The sequence below is a fragment of the Oncorhynchus keta genome, chromosome 11, assembly GCF_023373465.1.
Source record: "Oncorhynchus keta strain PuntledgeMale-10-30-2019 chromosome 11, Oket_V2, whole genome shotgun sequence".
NCBI classification, from domain to species: domain Eukaryota; kingdom Metazoa; phylum Chordata; class Actinopteri; order Salmoniformes; family Salmonidae; genus Oncorhynchus; species Oncorhynchus keta.
In genome coordinates, this window is record NC_068431.1 from 8,922,962 (window position 1) to 8,944,626 (window position 21,665).

Below are 21,665 nucleotides of genomic sequence, written 5' to 3' on the forward strand. Positions count from 1 at the left end.
TGTATAGGCAGAATTTAAACGCTGTGCCGTATATATGTTATTATGTGACAGAGCAGCTGTGAGGGGCAGGCCTAAATACTGTATCTTTCAAGAGATGTATGACTGTAAAATACCGCATGTTAAAATACTCCGTATTTATTATCTTACTGTCGGTCTACACCTTGATGTCCGTCGCAAAACAGCCTTTCGGCTATACATTTGTGTTCTGTAACCTAATAATAACATATGTATGTGTTATAAAATAGTTAACTATATGTGTCATTATTTTCACTATACTTGTGTACATACGATGTAATTAACTAGTTAACTATATGTGTCATTATTTGCATTATACTTGTCTACATAAAATTTAATTAACTGGTCGATTTAGGTTGCCATTTGCGACCAATCATAGACCGGTAATGAGCTGCTTGCACAATCATTATGCCATGAACGTCTTGGCAACTCCACTACTGGTTTATTAACAGTCTGGGCAAGGAATTTGGGCATTCCCAGTTCTGTAACGATTTATCTGAGCGTAATTCTCATACGATACGGTGACAGAATGTTCAGAAAACCATCATGAGCTCGCATTTAATGCTGACATAATCGAAGCTCCGCAGTTTATATCTAAAGTAGGTAGGGCTCGGTCTGCTTGTGTATTGACACCGTCATTATCTTTAGCTCTGCGCGCACGGCAGACAGCGAGAGAGAGTGCGCCAGGCTAGGGAGAGAGCGGTTGTGACTCAAGCTCTGCGAATTCAGTTAGTCTACTACAACTATGAATGCATTGTGAGTGGCTTGTGGGCAACAGAAGCAGACCTTTATTTGGCATTTGTTTCTTTTTTCGTCGCCAATGCAAAAGGAAATATGCAGCGACGACTTACCTTGGTCTTTGTTAGTTTTTGTGTTGGGTTTTGCGCTGGTTCAAGTTTCCCAAGTAATATAAATATAGGTGAGTATTATCAACGCGGAATGCTTATTATATCACTACTGCGTCCTGTCGGTTTGACATCTAAACTGCTGCGTAATTCCAAAGTTGCAAGACAGTCCCCATTCGTCTTATTTTGTAATAGGCTACGTTAAAAATATTCGTTGTTTGATGACAGTTGATGTGAACCCTTTTCAATGATGGCCTTTGTCTTGCACACAGGGGGATTGTTCCCAAACGGCTCCCACGAATATGAGGTTTTTCGGTTTGCACTCTCTCATCACCAGGATATCCCCAAACTGGTACCACAAGTGGACATGGTCGACACAGCAAGCAGCTTTGCTATGACATATGCATGTGAGTTTAGCCTTTATCTCCCTTAATGAACAGCACATGTACAGATGCCATATCTTAATTTGATCATCCTGTTGTTGCAGGAATTTTCCTGCATAGTAGGAAACGCAAACGTGTACTGTTTTCCAGGTTAAACAAAGTTAGAATCCTTTTGCATAATCATTTCCAATTTCAAATTTCAGACTTGATTTGCCCAAACCCCTATGGAAAAATGTCCATTAATTATAATCTACATAACAATTCACATTAACTGTTGCTGCAGGATTGTATTCCTGTTGTGTGAAACTGGCTCAAATTAAGATATGGCATCTGTCATTTTTTAAACGTGTATTTATTAGGGATCCCTATCAGCTACTCTTCCTGGGGTCCAAACACATTGAGGCACTTACATCACACGTAAAACCCAAAATAAAAGAGTACAGTACATCATATAACATTATTACACCACTACATATCTACAATGCAACATGTATAATACCACCACACAACAATATTACAATGTACATGTGTGTAGAGTGTGTGTGCTAGCGTGCGTATGCGTTTGTGTCTCTTCATAGTCCTTGTTGTTCCATAAGGTGTAGTTTAATATGTTTTTTTATTTATTTTTTAAAATCAGATTTTACTGCTTTCATGAGTTAATTGATGTGAAATAGAGTTTGTAGTCATGGCTCTGTGTAGTACTGTGCGTTTTCCAGAGTCTGTTCTGGACTTGGGGATTGTGAAGAGACCCCTTGTGGCATGTGTCGTGGGGGTCTGCATGGGTGTCTGAGCTGTGTGCTAGACAGCTCTATGTTTTTCAACATGCCAATACCTCTCACAAAGACAAGTAGTGATGCAGTCAATCTCTCCTCTACTTTGAGCCAGGAGATAAAAGACATGCATGTCATCAATGTTAGCTCTCTGTGTACACTTAAGGGCTAGCCGTGCTGCTCTTTTCTGGGACAACTGTAATTTGCCAAAGTCCCTCTGTGGCACTTGACCATATAACTGGTCAGTAGTCCACGTGCAACAGAACTAGGTCTGGTAGGACTTGTTTTGGTGATAGAGATGTCAAGAAAGCAGAACATCACTCTCCCCATCTTAGCTACTGTTGCATCAATACGTTTAGACCATGTCAGTTTACTTAACTAGGCAAGTCAGTTAAAAACAAATTTGTATTTACAATGACGGCCTGGGAACAGTGTGTTATCTGCCTTGTTCAGGGGCAGAACGAGAGACTTTTACCTTGTCAGCTCGGAGGATTTGATCTAGCAACCTTTTGGTTACTCAACCCAACACTCTAACCACTAGGCTACCTGCCGCCCCAATCCAGGCGTACTCCAAGCAGTTTAGTCTCCTCAACTTCCTCAATTTACACAATATTCATGACAAGATTTAGTTGAGATTTAGGGTTTACTGAATGGTTTGTTCTTTGTAATTGACTAACTGACTACAGTGCTTTGTAATTGACTAACTGACTACAGTGCTTTGTAATTGACTAACTGACTGCAGTGATTTGTAATTGACTAACTGACTGCAGTGCTTTGTAATTGACTAACTGACTACAGTGCTTTGTAATTGACTAACTGACTGCAGTGCTTTATAATTGACTAACTGACTGCAGTGCTTTGTAATTGACTAACTGACTACAGTGCTTTGTAATTGACTAACTGACTACAGTGCTTTATAATTGACTAACTGACTACAGTGCTTTGTAATTTACTAACTGACTACAGTGCTTTGTAATTAACTAACTGACTACAGTGCTTTGTAATTGACTAACTGACTACAGTGCTTTGTAATTGACTAACTGACTGCAGTGCTTTGTAATTGACTAACTGACTACAGTGCTTTGTAATTGACTAACTGACTGCAGTGCTTTGTAATTGACTGACTACAGTGCTTTGTAATTGACTAACTGACTACAGTGCTTTGTAATTGACTAACTGACTACAGTGCTTTGTAATTGACTAACTGACTACAGTGCTTTGTAATTGACTAACTGACTGCAGTGCTTTGTAATTGACTAACTGACTACAGTGCTTTGTAATTGACTAACTGACTACAGTGCTTTGTAATTGACTAACTGACTACAGTGCTTTGTAATTGACTAACTGACTACAGTGCTTTGTAATTGACTAACTGACTGCAGTGCTTTGTAATTGACTAACTGACTGCAGTGCTTTGTAATTGACTAACTGACTACAGTGCTTTGTAATTGACTAACTGACTGCAGTGCTTATAATTGACTAACTGACTGCAGTGCTTTGTAATTGACTAACTGACTACAGTGCTTTGTAATTGACTAACTGACTACAGTGCTTTATAATTGACTAACTGACTACAGTGCTTTGTAATTTACTAACTGACTACAGTGCTTTGTAATTAACTAACTGACTACAGTGCTTTGTAATTGACTAACTGACTACAGTGCTTTGTAATTAACTAACTGACTACAGTGCTTTGTAATTGACTAACTGACTACAGTGCTTTGTAATTAACTAACTGACTACAGTGCTTTGTAATTGACTAACTGACTACAGTGCTTATAATTGACTAACTGACTACAGTGCTTATAATTGACTAACTGACTACAGTGCTTTGTAATTGACTAACTGACTACAGTGCTTTGTAATTAACTAACTGACTACAGTGCTTTGTAATTGACTAACTGACTACAGTGCTTTGTAATTGACTAACTGACTACAGTGCTTTGTAATTGACTAACTGACTACAGTGCTTTGTAATTAACTAACTGACTACAGTGCTTTGTAATTAACTAACTGACTACAGTGCTTTGTAATTGACTAACTGACTACAGTGCTTTGTAATTGACTAACTGACTACAGTGCTTTGTAATTAACTAACTGACTACAGTGCTTTGTAATTAACTAACTGACTACAGTGCTTTGTAATTGACTAACTGACTACAGTGCTTTGTAATTAACTAACTGACTACAGTGCTTTGTAATTAACTAACTGACTACAGTGCTTTGTAATTGACTAACTGACTACAGTGCTTTGTAATTGACTAACTGACTACAGTGCTTTGTAATTGACTAACTGACTACAGTGCTTTGTAATTGACTAACTGACTACAGTGCTTTGTAATTGACTAACTGACTGCAGTGCTTATAATTGACTAACTGACTGCAGTGCTTTGTAATTGACTAACTGACTACAGTGCTTTGTAATTAACTAACTGACTACAGTGCTTTGTAATTAACTAACTGACTACAGTGCTTTGTAATTAACTAACTGACTACAGTGCTTTGTAATTGACTAACTGACTACAGTGCTTTGTAATTGACTAACTGACTACAGTGCTTTGTAATTAACTAACTGACTACAGTGCTTTGTAATTAACTAACTGACTACAGTGCTTTGTAATTGACTAACTGACTACAGTGCTTTGTAATTGACTAACTGACTACAGTGCTTTGTAATTGACTAACTGACTACAGTGCTTTGTAATTGACTAACTGACTACAGTGCTTTGTAATTGACTAACTGACTGCAGTGCTTATAATTGACTAACTGACTGCAGTGCTTTGTAATTGACTAACTGACTACAGTGCTTTGTAATTAACTAACTGACTGCAGTGCTTTGTAATTGACTAACTGACTACAGTGCTTTGTAATTGACTAACTGACTACAGTGCTTTGTAATTGACTAACTGACTACAGTGCTTTGTAATTGACTAACTGACTACAGTGCTTTGTAATTGACTAACTGACTACAGTGCTTTGTAATTGACTAACTGACTACAGTGCTTTGTAATTGACTAACTGACTACAGTGCTTTGTAATTGACTAACTGACTGCAGTGCTTTGTAATTGACTAACTGACTGCAGTGCTTTGTAATTGACTAACTGACTACAGTGCTTTGTAATTGACTAACTGACTACAGTGCTTTGTAATTGACTAACTGACTACAGTGCTTTGTAATTGACTAACTGACTACAGTGCTTTGTAATTGCACTGAATCGTGTTTTCACTTTGATGACAGTTAGTGTTCGAGGTGTTCAAATGCTGTCTCCATTGCATTAACACCTGTTTCTTTACTAAATGTCAACGATAGTGTCAGTAACCTCTTCTCTAACATTCTGTCATAATGATTTTGGATGTACAGTAGGAAAGGATCCTGTCTAGGCACTCATTTGAAAGGATCCTGTCTAGGCACTCATTTGAAAGGATCCTGTCTAGGCACTCATTTGAAAGGATGCTGTTTAGGCACTCATTTGAAAGGATCCCGTCTAGGCACTCATTTGAAAGGATCCCGTCTTGGCACTCATTTGAAAGGATCCCGTCTAGGCACTCATTTGAAAGGATTCTGTCTAGGCACTCATTTGAAAGGATCCTGTCTAGGCACTAATTTGAAAGGATCCCGTCTAGGCACTCATTTGAAAGGATCCTGTCTAGGCACTCATTTGAAAGGATCCCGTCTAGGCACTCATTTGAAAGGATTCTGTCTAGGCAATCATTTGAAAGGATCCTGTCTAGGCACTCATTTGAAAGGATTCTGTCTAGGCACTCATTTGAAAGGATCCTGTCTAGGCACTCATTTGAAAGGATCCTGTCTAGGCACTCATTTGAAAGGATCCTGTCTAGGCACTCATTTGAAAGGATCCTGTCTAGGCACTCATTTGAAAGGATCCTGCCTTGGCACTAATTTGAAAGGATCCTGTCTAGGCACTCATTTGAAAGGATCCTGTCTAGGCACTCATTTGAAAGGATCCTGTCTAGGCACTCATTTGAAAGGATTCTGTCTAGGCACTCATTTGAAAGGATCCTGTCTAGGCACTCATTTGAAAGGATCCTGTCTAGGCACTCATTTGAAAGGATCCTGTCTAGGCACTCATTTGAAAGGATCCTGTCTAGGCACTCATTTGAAAGGATCCTGCCTTGGCACTCATTTGAAAGGATCCTGCCTTGGCACTCATTTGAAAGGATCCTGCCTTGGCACTCATTTGAAAGGATCCTGCCTTGGCATTTGAAAGGATCCTGCCTTGGCACTCATTTGAAAGGATCCTGCCTTGGCACTCATTTGAAAGGATCCTGCCTTGGCACTCATTTGAAAGGATCCTGCCTTGGCACTCATTTGAAAGGATCCTGCCTTGGCACTCATTTGAAAGGATCCTGCCTTGGCACTCATTTGAAAGGATCCTGCCTTGGCACTCATTTGAAAGGATCCTGCCTTGGCACTCATTTCCACGAATCTGCAGTTTTCTAAAAGATAAGAACATTTTAAGGCACCATCTGTTGGCGTCATGCAGTTACTTTTTTGACTTTCATGTCGTCTATAAGTTAGCGCTTTCCGAAACGCATCCGAGTTGGGCAATAACGGGTATTTTAGGCGCCCCAAAAAAAACACGACGGAGAGATATTATTTGATTGATCATAGCAGTCATGAAACGTGTGAATCAACAGGGAGAGTTGAGCTGTATCAGCGTCATTCTGTGGAGATTATGTGAAATAGCACATTTAGGGAACCATAATTATGCCAATATGAAGATTATCTGAAAAACTTGACATATCAAATTGACTACATTTCCTATGTGTCTCAATTGAGTAACATAGAATAAACTCATTTCAGGCACTCCCTGTGTTCCCGCAAGCTTCCAATAATTGTAACCTTGCAATGAGAAAGTGGAAGATGGAATGAGGGAGCAAACATTAAAATTGCACACAGACAGCAAACCCAACGGTACGGACATTTTTCTGTGGACAGGTGAAAGAGGCGGCTTGCAGTTGAAGACTTGGTATTCTGATCCTGGGTCCTCACCTCTCATCTCCTGGAGATATTATGTTATGATTGGATGAGTTTTATGACTTGCTTTAGACACAGTGACCAGTCAGTATTGATTTGGTTTTTGAATGTATCCTGATTGGCTGTTCTCTCTCTCTCTCTTAGGAAATTCACTTTTGTGTAACCTACTTAGAGTTAAGGAAACTTTCAGGGGGAAATTAACTTAAGGTATTTTTTGCAACCAGACCACCCTGGGCTCTTATTAAAAGAGATCAGTGATTCAGTGTTGTTCCTGCCAATGCCTCCTCATTCTAGACATTAGTGTGAGCCGCTTATGACATGAGGATTTGCATTAGGAAGGAATAGCAGCGTTTCATCAGTTGATTTAAAAAAAGACGCAGACAATCTGGAAATTACCTTAGCAATTCAGTGTTTTTTTTATTTTAATTTTCTTCTTCAGACAACTCAATGGATCATAGTCATGAGCAACATCATACTTCCTTGGCTGTATCAGACAGGGGGGAAACCTATTCATGGGTTTCACAGACTCGTCACTCCATTGATATAGACGTTATCAGCACGACTGACTCCCATTGTGACTGTGCTACCACGGACATTGTGACTGTGCTGCCACGGGCATTTTGACTGTGCTGCCACAGACATTGTGACTGTGCTGCCACGGGCATTCTGACTGTGCTACCACGGACATTGTGACTGTGCTGCCACGGGCATTCTGACTGTGCTGCCACGGGCATTGTGACTGTGCTGCCACTGGCATTGTGACTGTGCTGCCCCAGGCATTGTGACTGTGCTGCCCCAGGTATTGTGACTGTGCTGCCACTGGCATTGTGACTGTGCTGCCACTGGCATTGTGACTGTGCTGCCCCAGGCATTGTGACTGTGCTGCCACTGGCATTGTGACTGTGCTGCCCCAGGCATTGTGACTGTGCTGCCCCAGGCATTGTGACTGTGCTGCCACTGGCATTGTGACTGTGCTGCCCCAGGCATTGTGACTGTGCTGCCCCAGGCATTGTGACTGTGCTGCCCCAGGCATTGTGACTGTGCTGCCCCAGGCATTGTGACTATGCTGCCCCAGGCATTGTGACTGTGCTGCCCCAGGCATTGTGACTGTGCTGCCCCAGGCATTGTGACTGTGCTGCCTCAGGCATTGTGACTATGCTGCCCCAGGCATTATGACCGTGCTGCCCCAGGCATTGTGACTGTGCTGCCCCAGGCATTGTGACTATGCTGCCCCAGGCATTGTGACTATGCTGCCCCAGGCATTGTGACTGTGCTGCCCCAGGCATTGTGACTATGCTGCCCCAGGCATTATGACTGTGCTGCCCCAGGCATTGTGACTGTGCTGCCCCAGGCATTGTGACTGTGCTGCCCCAGGCATTGTGACTGTGCAGCCCCAGGCATTGTGACTGTGCTGCCCCAGGCATTGTGACTGTGCAGCCCCAGGCATTGTGACTGTGCAGCCCCAGGCATTGTGACTGTGCTGCCCCAGGCATTGTGACTGTGCTGCCCCAGGCATTGTGACTATGCTGCCCCAGGCATTGTGACTGTGCTGCCCCAGGCATTGTGACTGTGCAGCCCCAGGCATTGTGACTGTGCAGCCCCAGGCATTGTGACTGTGCAGCCCCAGGCATTGTGACTGTGCAGCCCCAGGCATTGTGACTGTGCTGCCCCAGGCATTGTGACTGTGCAGCCCCAGGCATTGTGACTGTGCAGCCCCAGGCATTCTCAATGGGGGCCAATGATGATTTTGTCTTAAGAACACTAAAGTGGCTTGGCAATACAATTATATTTCTAAAGTAAGCAAATCATTCACAAGAACCCCTTTTTTTTGGTCATCAGTAAGATATTGTCATATTTACTTTAGACAGATGGCTATGCTACTATAATATAGCAACCATCATCATTTAAAACAACTAATTGAGTTGCCCAGGGTGAGTGGGAGGAACGACAAGCCATATTAACAGTTACAATAATAACCGTATATAGTAGAACAATAACAACACCCAATGAATATATTAGGACCATTAACTAGGCTACCGAGGACTCAGAGACACCATTGGACGTCTACCAAGTTGAAGGATTCATGTATATGAGGTTATTCAGGCTAATGTGTCTGCATGCGTCACACACACACAGTCACAGCCGTCTACATCCAGGGTCTCAGAAAATGCAGACACAGCTTCCTGCTTCTCCCAGGCAGCACAGCATCACTCACCTGGTAGAGAGCGCCGAGACACATGGCAAATTCAGTTAGTGGACAATGGACAGTTTCTTGTGCCACAAATGACCTGAGGTGTCCCACATAGCTACAAGTCGGTACCGATAATCCTTAAAGACTGAAACATTTCCATGTACCCTTCATGGTTCCAGTGCAGACACATCTAGCCACCTCCCATAAGGAGGTTGAAGCAGAGAGGAAGAGGTGACGCGAGAGACGAAGCAAGAGGTTTTACTCCACCCAAAAATCTGTTCACAAAAAAAAAGGCCCATAAAGTGAGTCATTTTTGCATGGAGGTCAATGAGAGAGTGTCGAAATGGAGGTCAATGAGAGAGTGTCGAAATGGAGGTCAATGAGAGAGTGTCGAAATGGAGGTCAATGAGAGAGTGTCGAAATGGAGGTCAATGAGAGAGTGTCGAAATGGAGGTCAATGAGAGAGTGTCGAAATGGAGGTCAATGAGAGAGTGTCGAAATGGAGGTCAATGAGAGAGTGTCGAAATGGAGGTCAATGAGAGAGTGTCGAAATGGAGGTCAATGAGAGAGTGTCGAAATGGAGGTCAATGAGAGAGTGTCGAAATGGAGGTCAATGAGAGAGTGTCGAAATGGAGGTCAATGAGAGAGTGTCGAAATGGAATTGCTAATTTTCTACATGAGGCTTATTTGGTCGAAAAATAAGTTTTGTAATGGTTTGGTTGTTTCGAATGCACTGATTTAAGTGGACACACGTAGCATTTCGGCAACTTTGAAATAAAAACTTTATATTGGCTGTTGTCATAGAGATAGATAGAAGACTCATCATGGATATAATCCATTTTAGCATGGACATTGCCAATGAGGGCTTCCACCATTTAAAAGTAGTCAACTGGGTGGGGATTGTTATAAGTTGGGAGCAATCAGCCAATGAAGAAGAAGAAAATGTACTACTTTAAAATGAGGATAGCCACTGGCCATGCTGTCACAGATGCTATAATGGAGCTGTTGTTCACATGTGTATCTGCCCTCTCATTGGCTAGAATGGTCCCACCTGAGCAGCAGTAAAATAACAATAACGAGTCTATATACAGGGGGGTACCGGTATAGAGTCAATATGCGGGGGGCACCAGTTAGTTGAGGTAAGATTTACATGTAGAGAGGAGTAACAACAGAGAGTGGCAGAGGTGGAAAGAGGGGGGCAATGCAAAAAGTCTGGGTTGCCATTTGATTAGGTGATCAGGAGTCTTATGACTTGGGGGTAAAAGCTGATGACTTGGGGGTAGAAGCTGTTTAGAAGCCTCTTGGACCTAGACTTGGCTCTTTGGTTGAAGCCATGTCATGCTATGTATCCTGACATCAGGCCTTTAGAGGGCAGTGTTGGGGCTAACACTAAATAACTGCTGATAGTTACAGTGTATTCTAGTCCAGTTAAACCAAGTGCTGCTTGTCTCACTCTCATACAGAGAGAGAGAGAGAGAGGGAGAGGGAGAGAAAGGGAGGGGGAGAGGGAGGGAGGGAGGGAGGGAGGGAGGGAGGGAGGGAGGGAGGGAGGGAGGGAGGGAGGGAGGGAGGGAGGGAGGGGGAGGGAGGGAGGGAGGGAGAAATTGAGGGCGAGGGAGAGAGGGATGGAGGAGAGAGAGAAATAGAGGGATGGAGGGAGGGAGAGGAAGGGAGAGAGAGAGAGAAATGAAGGGAGAGAGAGAAATAGAGGGAGGGAGAAAGAGAAATGGCAGGAGGGAGGGAGAGAGAGAGAGAGAGAGAGAGAGGAGAGAGAGAGAGAGAGAGAGAGAGAGAGAGAGAGAGAGAAATGGCGGGAGGGAGGGAGAGAGAGAGAGAGAGAGAGAAATAGAGGGAGGTGAGGGAGAGAGTAGCACAGCAGTTCAACAGAGACATGATTCTCTTTCTTGACAAACCCGACATTCCCCCAAGCCAATTTGATGTTAATGTAATGCCATCTTACCCTTCTGCAATCACCCAGTTTGCTCCCTCATTTCTGTTTTTAAGGGTGTCACATTTGACTGTTTATTCAAAAGACTGGTTTCCCTTTTGCCAGAGAAGGTTGAGAAACCTGTTTCAATGATTGAATGCATTACTGTAGTTCAGTAATCAATGGTGTCTAGAATTATCAATCGATTCAAAGGCACAAACAGATAAAGATGGATAATGTAGAATGGAATATGGTTTATCAGTGCTGGAGTATTTTTAGTGGAATTACACATTGTACTGGAAGATAATTCTCATTGAATGAAGACGTTTCCTAAGAAACAACTGACTGTGGTTTTAATGAGAATCTGGGCATGCACTCTTAATGTGTGCATCAGCTGGTGTTCTATCACTGGATGAACTGCTAAACAGACATGTCACTGTAGGTGTTCTATCACTGGATGAACTGCAAAACAGACATGTCACTGTAGGTGTTCTATCACTGGATGAACTGCTAAACAGACATGTCACTGTAGGTGTTCTATCACTGGATGCACTGCTAAACAGACATGTCACTGTTGGTGTTCTATCACTGGATGAACTGCTAAACAGACATGTCACTGTAGGTGTTCTATCACTGGATGAACTGTGATACAGACATGTCACTGTAGGTGTTTTATCACTGCACTGGATGTTCTGCTATACAGATATGTCACTATTGGTGTTCTATCACTGGATTAACTGCTATACAGACATGTCACTGTAGGTGTTTTATCACTGCACTGGATGTTCTGCTAAACAGACATGTCACTGTTGGTGTTCTATCACTGCACTGGATGTTCTGCTATACAGATATGTCACTATCGGTGTTCTATCACTGGATTTTCTGCTTTACAGACATGTCACTGTTGGTGTTCTATCACTGCACTGGATGAACTGCTATACAGACATGTTACTGTAGGTGTTCTATCACTGGATGAACTGCTAAACAGACATGTCACTGTAGGTGTTTTATCACTGCACTGGATGTTCTGCTATACAGACATGTCACTGTTGGTGTTCTATCACTGGATGAACTGCAAAACAGACATGTCACTGAAGGTGTTCTATCACTGGATGAACTGCTAAACAGACATGTCACTGTTGGTGTTCTATCACTGCACTGGATGAACTGCTATACAGACATGTCACTATAGGTGTTTTATCACTGCACTGGATGTTCTGCTATACAGATATGTCACTATTGGTGTTCTATCACTGGATGAACTGCTAAACAGACATGTCACTGTTGGTGTTCTATCACCGGATGAACTGCTAAACAGACATGTCACTCTTGGTGTTTTATCACTGCACTGGATGAACTGCTATACAGACATGCCACTGTAGGTGTTATATCACTGGATGAACTGCTAAACAGACATCACTGTAGGTGTTCTACCACTGGATTAACTGCTAAACAGACATGTCACTCTTGGTGTTCTATCACTGCACTGGATGAACTGCTATACAGACATGTCACTGTTGGTGTTCTACCACTGGATGAACTGCTAAACAGACATGTCACTGTAGGTGTTCTATCACTGCACTGGATGTTCTGCTAAACAGACATGTCACTCTTGGTGTTCTATCACTGCACTGGATGAACTGCTATACAGATATGTCACTGTCGGTGTTCTATCACTGCACTGGATGAACTGCTAAACAGACATGTCACTCTAGATGTTTTATCACTCCACTGAATGTTCTGCTATACAGACATGTCACTGTTGGTGTTATTTTACTGGATGAACTGCTAAACAGACATGTCACTGTAGGTGTTCTATCACTGCACTGGATGTTCTGCTAAACAGACATGTCACTCTTGGTGTTCTATCACTGCACTGGATGAACTGCTATACAGATATGTCACTGTAGGTGTTCTATCACTGGATTAACTGCAAAACAGACATGTCACTCTAGATGTTTTATCACTCCACTGAATGTTCTGCTATACAGATATGTCACTATCGGTGTTCTATCACTGCAGTGGATGTTCTGCTAAACAGACATGTTACTGTAGGTGTTTTATCACTGGATGAACTGCTAAACAGACATGTCACTGTAGGTGTTCTATCACTGGATGAACTGCTAAACAGACATGTCACTGTTGGTGTTCTATCACTGCACTGGATGAACTGCTATACAGACATGTCACTGTAGGTGTTTTATCACTGCACTGGATGTTCTGCTATACAGATATGTCACTATTGGTGTTCTATCACTGGATGAACTGCTAAACAGACATGTCACTCTAGATGTTTTATCACTGCACTGGATGTTCTGCTATCAAATCAAATCAAATGTATTTATATAGCCCTTCTTATATCAGCTGATATCTCAAAGTGCTGTACAGAAACCCAGCCTAAAACCCCAAACAGCAAACAATGCAGGTGTAGAAGCACGGTGGCTAGGAAAAACTCCCAAGAAAGGCCAAAACCCAGGAAGAAACCTAGAGAGGAACCAGGCTATGTGGGGTGGCCAGTCCTCTTCTGGCTGTGCCGGGTGGAGATTATAACAGATCATGGCCAAGATGTTCAAATGTTCATAAATGACCAGCATGGTCGAATAATAACAAGGCAGAACAGTTGAAACTGGAGCAGCAGCACAGTCAGGTGGACCGGGGACAGCAAAGAGTCATCATGTCAGGTAGTCCTGGGGCACGGTCCTAGGGCTCAGGTCCTCCGAGAGAGAAAGAAAGAGAGAATTAGAGAGAGCATATGTGGGGTGGCCAGTCCTCTTCTGGCTGTGCCGGGTGGAGATTATAACAGAACATGGCCAAGATGTTCAAATGTTCATAAATGACCAGCATGGTCGAATAATAGTGCTATAATGCTATACAGATATACAGATATGTCACTATTGGTGTTCTATCACTGGATGAACTGCTATACAGACATGTCACTGTAGGTGTTCTATCACTGCACTGGATGAACTGCTAAACAGACATGTCACTGTAGTTTTTTTACCACTGCACTGGATGAACTGCTAAACAGACATGTCACTCTTGGTGTTTTATCACTGCACTGGATGAACTGCTATACAGACATGTCACTGTAGGTGTTATATCACTGGATGAACTGCTAAAGAGACATGTCACTGTAGGTGTTCCATCACTGGATGAACTGCGAAACAAACGTGTCACTCTAGATGTTTTATCACTCCACTGAGTGTTCTGCTATACAGATATGTCACTATCGGTGTTCTATCACTGCAGTGGATGTTCTGCTATACAGACATGTCACTGTTGGTGTTTTATCACTGGATGAACTACTATACAGACATGTCACTGTTGGTGTTCTATCATTGCACTGGATGAACTGCTATACAGACATGTTACTGTAGGTGTTCTATCACTGCACTGGATGTTCTGCTAAACAGACATGTCACTGTAGGTGTTCTATCACTGCACTGGATGAACTGCTAAACAGCCATGTCACTGTAGGTGTTCTATCACTGGATGAACTGCTAAACAGACATGTCACTGTAGGTGTTCTATCACTGGATGAACTGCGATACAGACATGTCACTGTAGGTGTTTTATCACTGCACTGGATGTTCTGCTATACAGATATGTCACTATTGGTGTTCTATCACTGGATTAACTGCTATACAGACATGTCACTGTAGGTGTTTTATCACTGCACTGGATGTTCTGCTAAACAGACATGTCACTGTTGGTGTTCTATCACTGCACTGGATGTTCTGCTATACAGATATGTCACTATCGGTGTTCTATCACTGGATGAACTGCTAAAGAGACATGTCACTGTAGGTGTTCTATCACTGGATGAACTGCTAAACAGACATGTCACTGTTGGTGTTCTATCACTGGATGAACTGCGAAACAAACGTGTCACTCTAGATGTTTTATCACTGCACTGGATATTCTGCTATACAGATATGTCACTATCGGTGTTCTATCACTGCACTGGATGAACTGCTAACCAGACATGTCACTGTAGGTGTTCTATCACTGCAGTGGATGTTCTGCTATATAGACATGTCACTGTAGGTGTTCTATCACTGCACTGGATGAACTGCTAAACAGACATGTCACTGTAGGTGTTTTATCACTGCACTGGATGAACTGCTAAACAGACATGTCACTCTAGATATTTTATCACTGCACTGGATGTTCTGCTTTACAGATATGTCATTATCGGGGTTCTATCACTGGAAGAACTGCTATACAGACATGTCACTGTAGGTGTTCTATCACTGCACTGGATGAACTGCTAAACAGACATGTCACTGTAGGTGTTCTATCACTGCACTGGATGAACTGCTAAACAGGCATGTCACTGTAGGTGTTCTATCACTGCACTGGATGTTCTGCTATACAGATATGTCACTATCGGTGTTCTTTCACTGGATGAACTGCTAAACAGACATGTAACTCTAGGTGTTTTATCACTGCACTGGATGAACTGCTAAACAGACATGTCACTGTAGGTGTTCTATCACTGCACTGGATGTTCTGCTAAACAGACATGTCACTGTTGGTGTTCTATCACTGCACTGGATGAACTGCTATACAGACATGTCACTGTCGGTGTTCTATCACTGCACTGGATGAAATGCTATACAGACATGTTACTGTAGGTGTTCTATCACTGCACTGGATGTTCTGCTAAACAGACATGTCACTGTAGGTGTTCTATCACTGCACTGGATGAACTGCTAAACAGCCATGTCACTGTAGGTGTTCTATCACTGGATGAACTGCTAAACAGACATGTCACTGTAGGTGTTTTATCACTGCACTAGATGTTCTGCTAAACTGACATGTCACTGTAGGTGTTTTATCACTGGATGAACTGCTATACAGACATGTCACTGTAGGTGTTATATCACTGGATGAACTGCTAAACAGACATGTTACTGTAGGTGTTCTATCACTGGATGAACTGCTAAACAGACATGTCACTGTAGGTGTTTTATCACTGCACTGGATGTTCTGCTATACAGACATGTCACTGTTGGTGTTCTATCACTGGATGAACTGCAAAACAGACATGTCACTCTAGATGTTTTATCACTCCACTGAATGTTCTGCTATACAGATATGTCACTATCGGTGTTCTATCACTGCAGTGGATGTTCTGCTATACAGACATGTCACTGTTGGTGTTCTATCACCGGATGAACTGCTAAACAGACATGTCACTCTTGGTGTTTTATCACTGCACTGGATGAACTGCTATACAGACATGTCACTGTAGGTGTTATATCACTGGATGAACTGCTAAACAGATGTCACTGTAGGTGTTCTACCACTGGATTAACTGCTAAACAGACATGTCACTCTTGGTGTTCTATCACTGCACTGGATGAACTGCTATACAGACATGTCACTGTTGGTGTTCTACCACTGGATGAACTGCTAAACAGACATGTCACTGTAGGTGTTCTATCACTGCACTGGATGTTCTGCTAAACAGACATGTCACTCTTGGTGTTCTATCACTGCACTGGATGAACTGCTATACAGATATGTCACTGTCGGTGTTCTATCACTGCACTGGATGAACTGCTAAACAGACATGTCACTCCAGATGTTTTATCACTCCACTGAATGTTCTGCTATACAGACATGTCACTGTTGGTGTTATTTTACTGGATGAACTGCTAAACAGACATGTCACTGTAGGTGTTTTATCACTGGATGAACTACTATACAGACATGTCACTGTTGGTGTTCTATCATTGCACTGGATGAACTGCTATACAGACATGTTACTGTAGGTGTTCTATCACTGCACTGGATGAACTGCTGAACAGCCATGTCACTGTAGGTGTTCTATCACTGGATGAACTGCTAAACAGACATGTCACTGTAGGTGTTTTATCACTGCACTAGATGTTCTGCTAAACAGACATGTCACTGTAGGTGTTTTATCACTGGATGAACTGCTAAACAGACATGTCACTGTAGGTGTTATATCACTGGATGAACTGCTAAACAGACGTCACTGTAGGTGTTCTACCACTGGATTAACTGCTAAACAGACATGTCACTCTTGGTGTTCTATCACTGCACTGGATGAACTGCTATACAGACATGTCACTGTTGGTGTTCTATCACTGGATGAACTGCTAAAGAGACATGTCACTGTAGGTGTTCTATCACTGGATTAACTGCAAAACAGACATGTCACTCTAGATGTTTTATCACTCCACTGAATGTTCTGCTATACAGACATGTCAATGTTGGTGTTATTTTACTGGATGAACTGCTAAACAGACATGTCACTGTAGGTGTTTTATCACTGGATGAACTACTATACAGACATGTCACTGTTGGTGTTCTATCATTGCACTGGATGAACTGCTATACAGACATGTTACTGTAGGTGTTCTATCACTGCACTGGATGAACTGCTGAACAGCCATGTCACTGTAGGTGTTCTATCACTGGATGAACTGCTAAACAGACATGTCACTGTAGGTGTTTTATCACTGCACTAGATGTTCTGCTAAACAGACATGTCACTGTAGGTGTTTTATCACTGGATGAACTGCTAAACAGACATGTCACTGTTGGTGTTCTATCACCGGATGAACTGCTAAACAGACATGTCACTCTTGGTGTTTTATCACTGCACTGGATGAACTGCTATACAGACATGTCACTGTAGGTGTTATATCACTGGATGAACTGCTAAACAGACGTCACTGTAGGTGTTCTACCACTGGATTAACTGCTAAACAGACATGTCACTCTTGGTGTTCTATCACTGCACTGGATGAACTGCTATACAGACATGTCACTGTTGGTGTTCTATCACTGGATGAACTGCTAAAGAGACATGTCACTGTAGGTGTTCTATCACTGGATTAACTGCAAAACAGACATGTCACTCTAGATGTTTTATCACTCCACTGAATGTTCTGCTATACAGATATGTCACTATCGGTGTTCTATCACTGCAGTGGATGTTCTGCTAAACAGACATGTTACTGTAGGTGTTTTATCACTGGATGAACTGCTAAACAGACATGTTACTGTAGGTGTTCTATCACTGCACTGGATGTTCTGCTAAACAGACATGTCACTGTAGGTGTTCTATCACTGCACTGGATGAACTGCTAAACAGCCATGTCACTGTAGGTGTTCTATCACTGGATGAACTGCTAAACAGACATGTCACTGTAGATGTTCTATCACTGCACTGGATGTTCTGCTATACAGACATGTCACTGTTGGTGTTCTATCACTGCACTGGACAAACTGCTAAACATACATGTCACTCTAGGTGTTCTATCACTGGATGAACTGCGATACAGACATGTCACTGTAGGTGTTTTATCACTGCACTGGATGTTCTGCTATACAGATATGTCACTATTGGTGTTCTATCACTGGATTAACTGCTATACAGACATGTCACTGTAGGTGTTTTATCACTGCACTGGATGTTCTGCTAAACAGACATGTCACTGTTGGTGTTCTATCACTGCACTGGATGTTCTGCTATACAGATATGTCACTATCGGTGTTCTATCACTGGATGTTCTGCTATACAGACATGTCACTGTTGGTGTTCTATCACTGGACTGGATGAACTGCTATACAGACATGTCACTGTAGGTGTTCTATCACTGGATGAACTGCTAAAGAGACATGTCACTTTAGGTGTTCTATCACTGGATGAACTGCTAAACAGACATGTCACTGTTGGTGTTCTATCACTGGATGAACTGCGAAACAAACGTGTCACTCTAGATGTTTTATCACTGCACTGGATATTCTGCTAAACAGACATGTCACTGTTGGTGTTCTACCACTGGATTAACTGCTAAACAGACATGTCACTCTTGGTGTTCTATCACTGCACTGGATGAACTGCTATACAGACATGTCACTGTTGGTGTTCTATCACTGGATGAACTGCTAAAGAGACATGTCACTGTAGGTGTTTTATCACTGCACTGGATGAACTGCTAAACAGACATGTCACTGTTGGTGTTCTACCACTGGATTAACTGCTAAACAGACATGTCACTCTTGGTGTTCTATCACTGCACTGGATGAACTGCTATACAGACATGTCACTGTTGGTGTTCTATCACTGGATGAACTGCTAAAGAGACATGTCACTGTAGGTGTTCTATCACTGGATTAACTGCAAAACAAACATGTCACTCTAGATGTTTTATCACTCCACTGAATGTTCTGCTATACAGATATGTCACTATCGGTGTTCTATCACTGCAGTGGATGTTCTGCTAAACAGACATGCCACTGTTGGTGTTCTATCACTGGATGAACTGCTAAACAGACATGTCACTGTAGCTGTTCTATCACTGGATGAACTGCTAAACAGATATGTCACTGTTGGTGTTCTATCACTGGATGAACTGCTAAACAGACATGTCACTGTTGGTGTTCTATCACTGCACTGGATGAACTGCCAAACAGACATGTCACTGTTGGTGTTTTATCACTGGATGAGCTGCTAAACAGACATGTCACTGTAGGTGTTCTACCACTGGATAGACTGCTAAACAGACATGCCACTGTAGGTGTTATATCACTGGATGAGCTGCTAAACAGACATGCCACTGTAGGTGTTATATCACTGGATGAACTGCTAAACAGACATGTCACTGTAGGTGTTCTACCACTGGATAGACTGCTAAACAGACATGTCACTGTTGGTGTTCTATCACTGCACTGGATGAACTGCCAAACAGACATGTCACTGTTGGTGTTTTATCACTGGATGAACTGCTAAACAGACATGCCACTGTTGGTGTTCTATCACTGGATGAACTGCTAAACAGACATGTCACTGTAGCTGTTCTATCACTGGATGAACTGCTAAACAGACATGTCACTGTTGGTGTTCTATCACTGGATGAACTGCTAAACAGACATGTCACTGTCGGTGTTCTATCACTGCACTGGATGAACTGCTAAACAGACATGTCACTGTAGGTGTTCTACCACTGGATTAACTGCTAAACAGACATGTCACTGTTGGTGTTCTATCACTGCACTGGATGAACTGCCAAACAGACATGTCACTGTTGGTGTTTTATCACTGGATGAACTGCTAAACAGACATGTCACTGTAGCTGTTCTATCACTGGATGAACTGCTAAACAGACATGTCACTGTTGGTGTTCTATCACTGGATGAACTGCTATACAGACATGTCACTGTCGGTGTTCTATCACTAGATGAACTGCTAAACAGACATGTCACTGTTGGTGTTTTATCACTGCACTGGATGTTCTGATAAACATACATGTCACTGTTGGTGTTTTATCACTGCACTGGATGTTCTGATAAACATACATGTCACTGTTGGTGTTTTATCACTGGATGAACTGCTAAACAGACATGTCACTGTAGCTGTTCTATCACTGGATGAACTGCTAAACAGACATGTCACTGTTGGTGTTCTATCACTGGATGAACTGCTAAACAGACATGTCACTGTAGCTGTTCTATCACTGGATGAACTGCTAAACAGACATGTCACTGTTGGTGTTCTATCACTGGATGAACTGCTAAACAGACATGTCACTGTAGCTGTTCTGTCACTGGATGAACTGCTAAACAGATATGTCACTGTTGGTGTTCTATCACTGGATGAACTGCTAAACAGACATGTCACTGTAGGTGTTCTACCACTGGATTAACTGCTAAACAGACATGTCACTGTTGGTGTTCTATCACTGCACTGTATGAACTGCCAAACAGACATGTCACTGTCGGTGTTCTATCACTGCAGTGGATGTTCTGCTAAACAGACATGCCACTGTTGGTGTTCTATCACTGGATGAACTGCTAAACAGACATGTCACTGTAGCTGTTCTATCACTGGATGAACTGCTAAACAGATATGTCACTGTTGGTGTTCTATCACTGGATGAACTGCCAAACAGACATGTCACTGTTGGTGTTTTATCACTGGATGAGCTGCTAAACAGACATGCCACTGTAGGTGTTATATCACTGGATGAACTGCTAAACAGACATGTCACTGTAGCTGTTCTATCACTGGATGAAATGCTAAACAGACATGTCACTGTAGCTGTTCTATCACTGGATGAACTGCTAAACAGACATGTCACTCTTGGTGTTCTATCACTGCACTGGATGAACTGCTATACAGACATGTCACTGTTGGTGTTCTATCACTGGATGAACTGCTAAAGAGACATGTCACTGTAGGTGTTCTATCACTGCACTGGATGAACTGCCAAACAGACATGTCACTGTTGGTGTTTTATCACTGGATGAACTGCTAAACAGACATGTCACTGTAGCTGTTCTATCACTGGATGAACTGCTAAACAGACATGTCACTGTTGGTGTTCTATCACTGGATGAACTGCTATACAGACATGTCACTGTCGGTGTTCTATCACTAGATGAACTGCTAAACAGACATGTCACTGTTGGTGTTTTATCACTGCACTGGATGTTCTGATAAACATACATGTCACTGTTGGTGTTTTATCACTGCACTGGATGTTCTGATAA

At 42.3% G+C, this 21,665-nt stretch overlaps 1 protein-coding gene across 3 annotated transcripts in view; it reads left to right on the forward strand.

Annotated features, from left to right (window-relative positions):
• Nucleotides 1-500: 500 nt before the first annotated feature.
• LOC118390085 (glutamate receptor 1-like) overlaps nucleotides 501-21,665 on the forward strand; it is a 124,273-nt gene continuing 103,108 nt past the window's right edge. For all 3 annotated transcript variants that reach the window (XM_052529374.1, XM_052529375.1, XM_035780285.2), the window contains exons 1-2: nucleotides 501-934; nucleotides 1,133-1,267. In XM_052529374.1, the coding sequence (XP_052385334.1) occupies nucleotides 850-934; nucleotides 1,133-1,267 (220 nt within the window). In that variant the 5' untranslated portion in view covers nucleotides 501-849. The remainder of the gene's footprint in view (nucleotides 935-1,132; nucleotides 1,268-21,665) is intronic.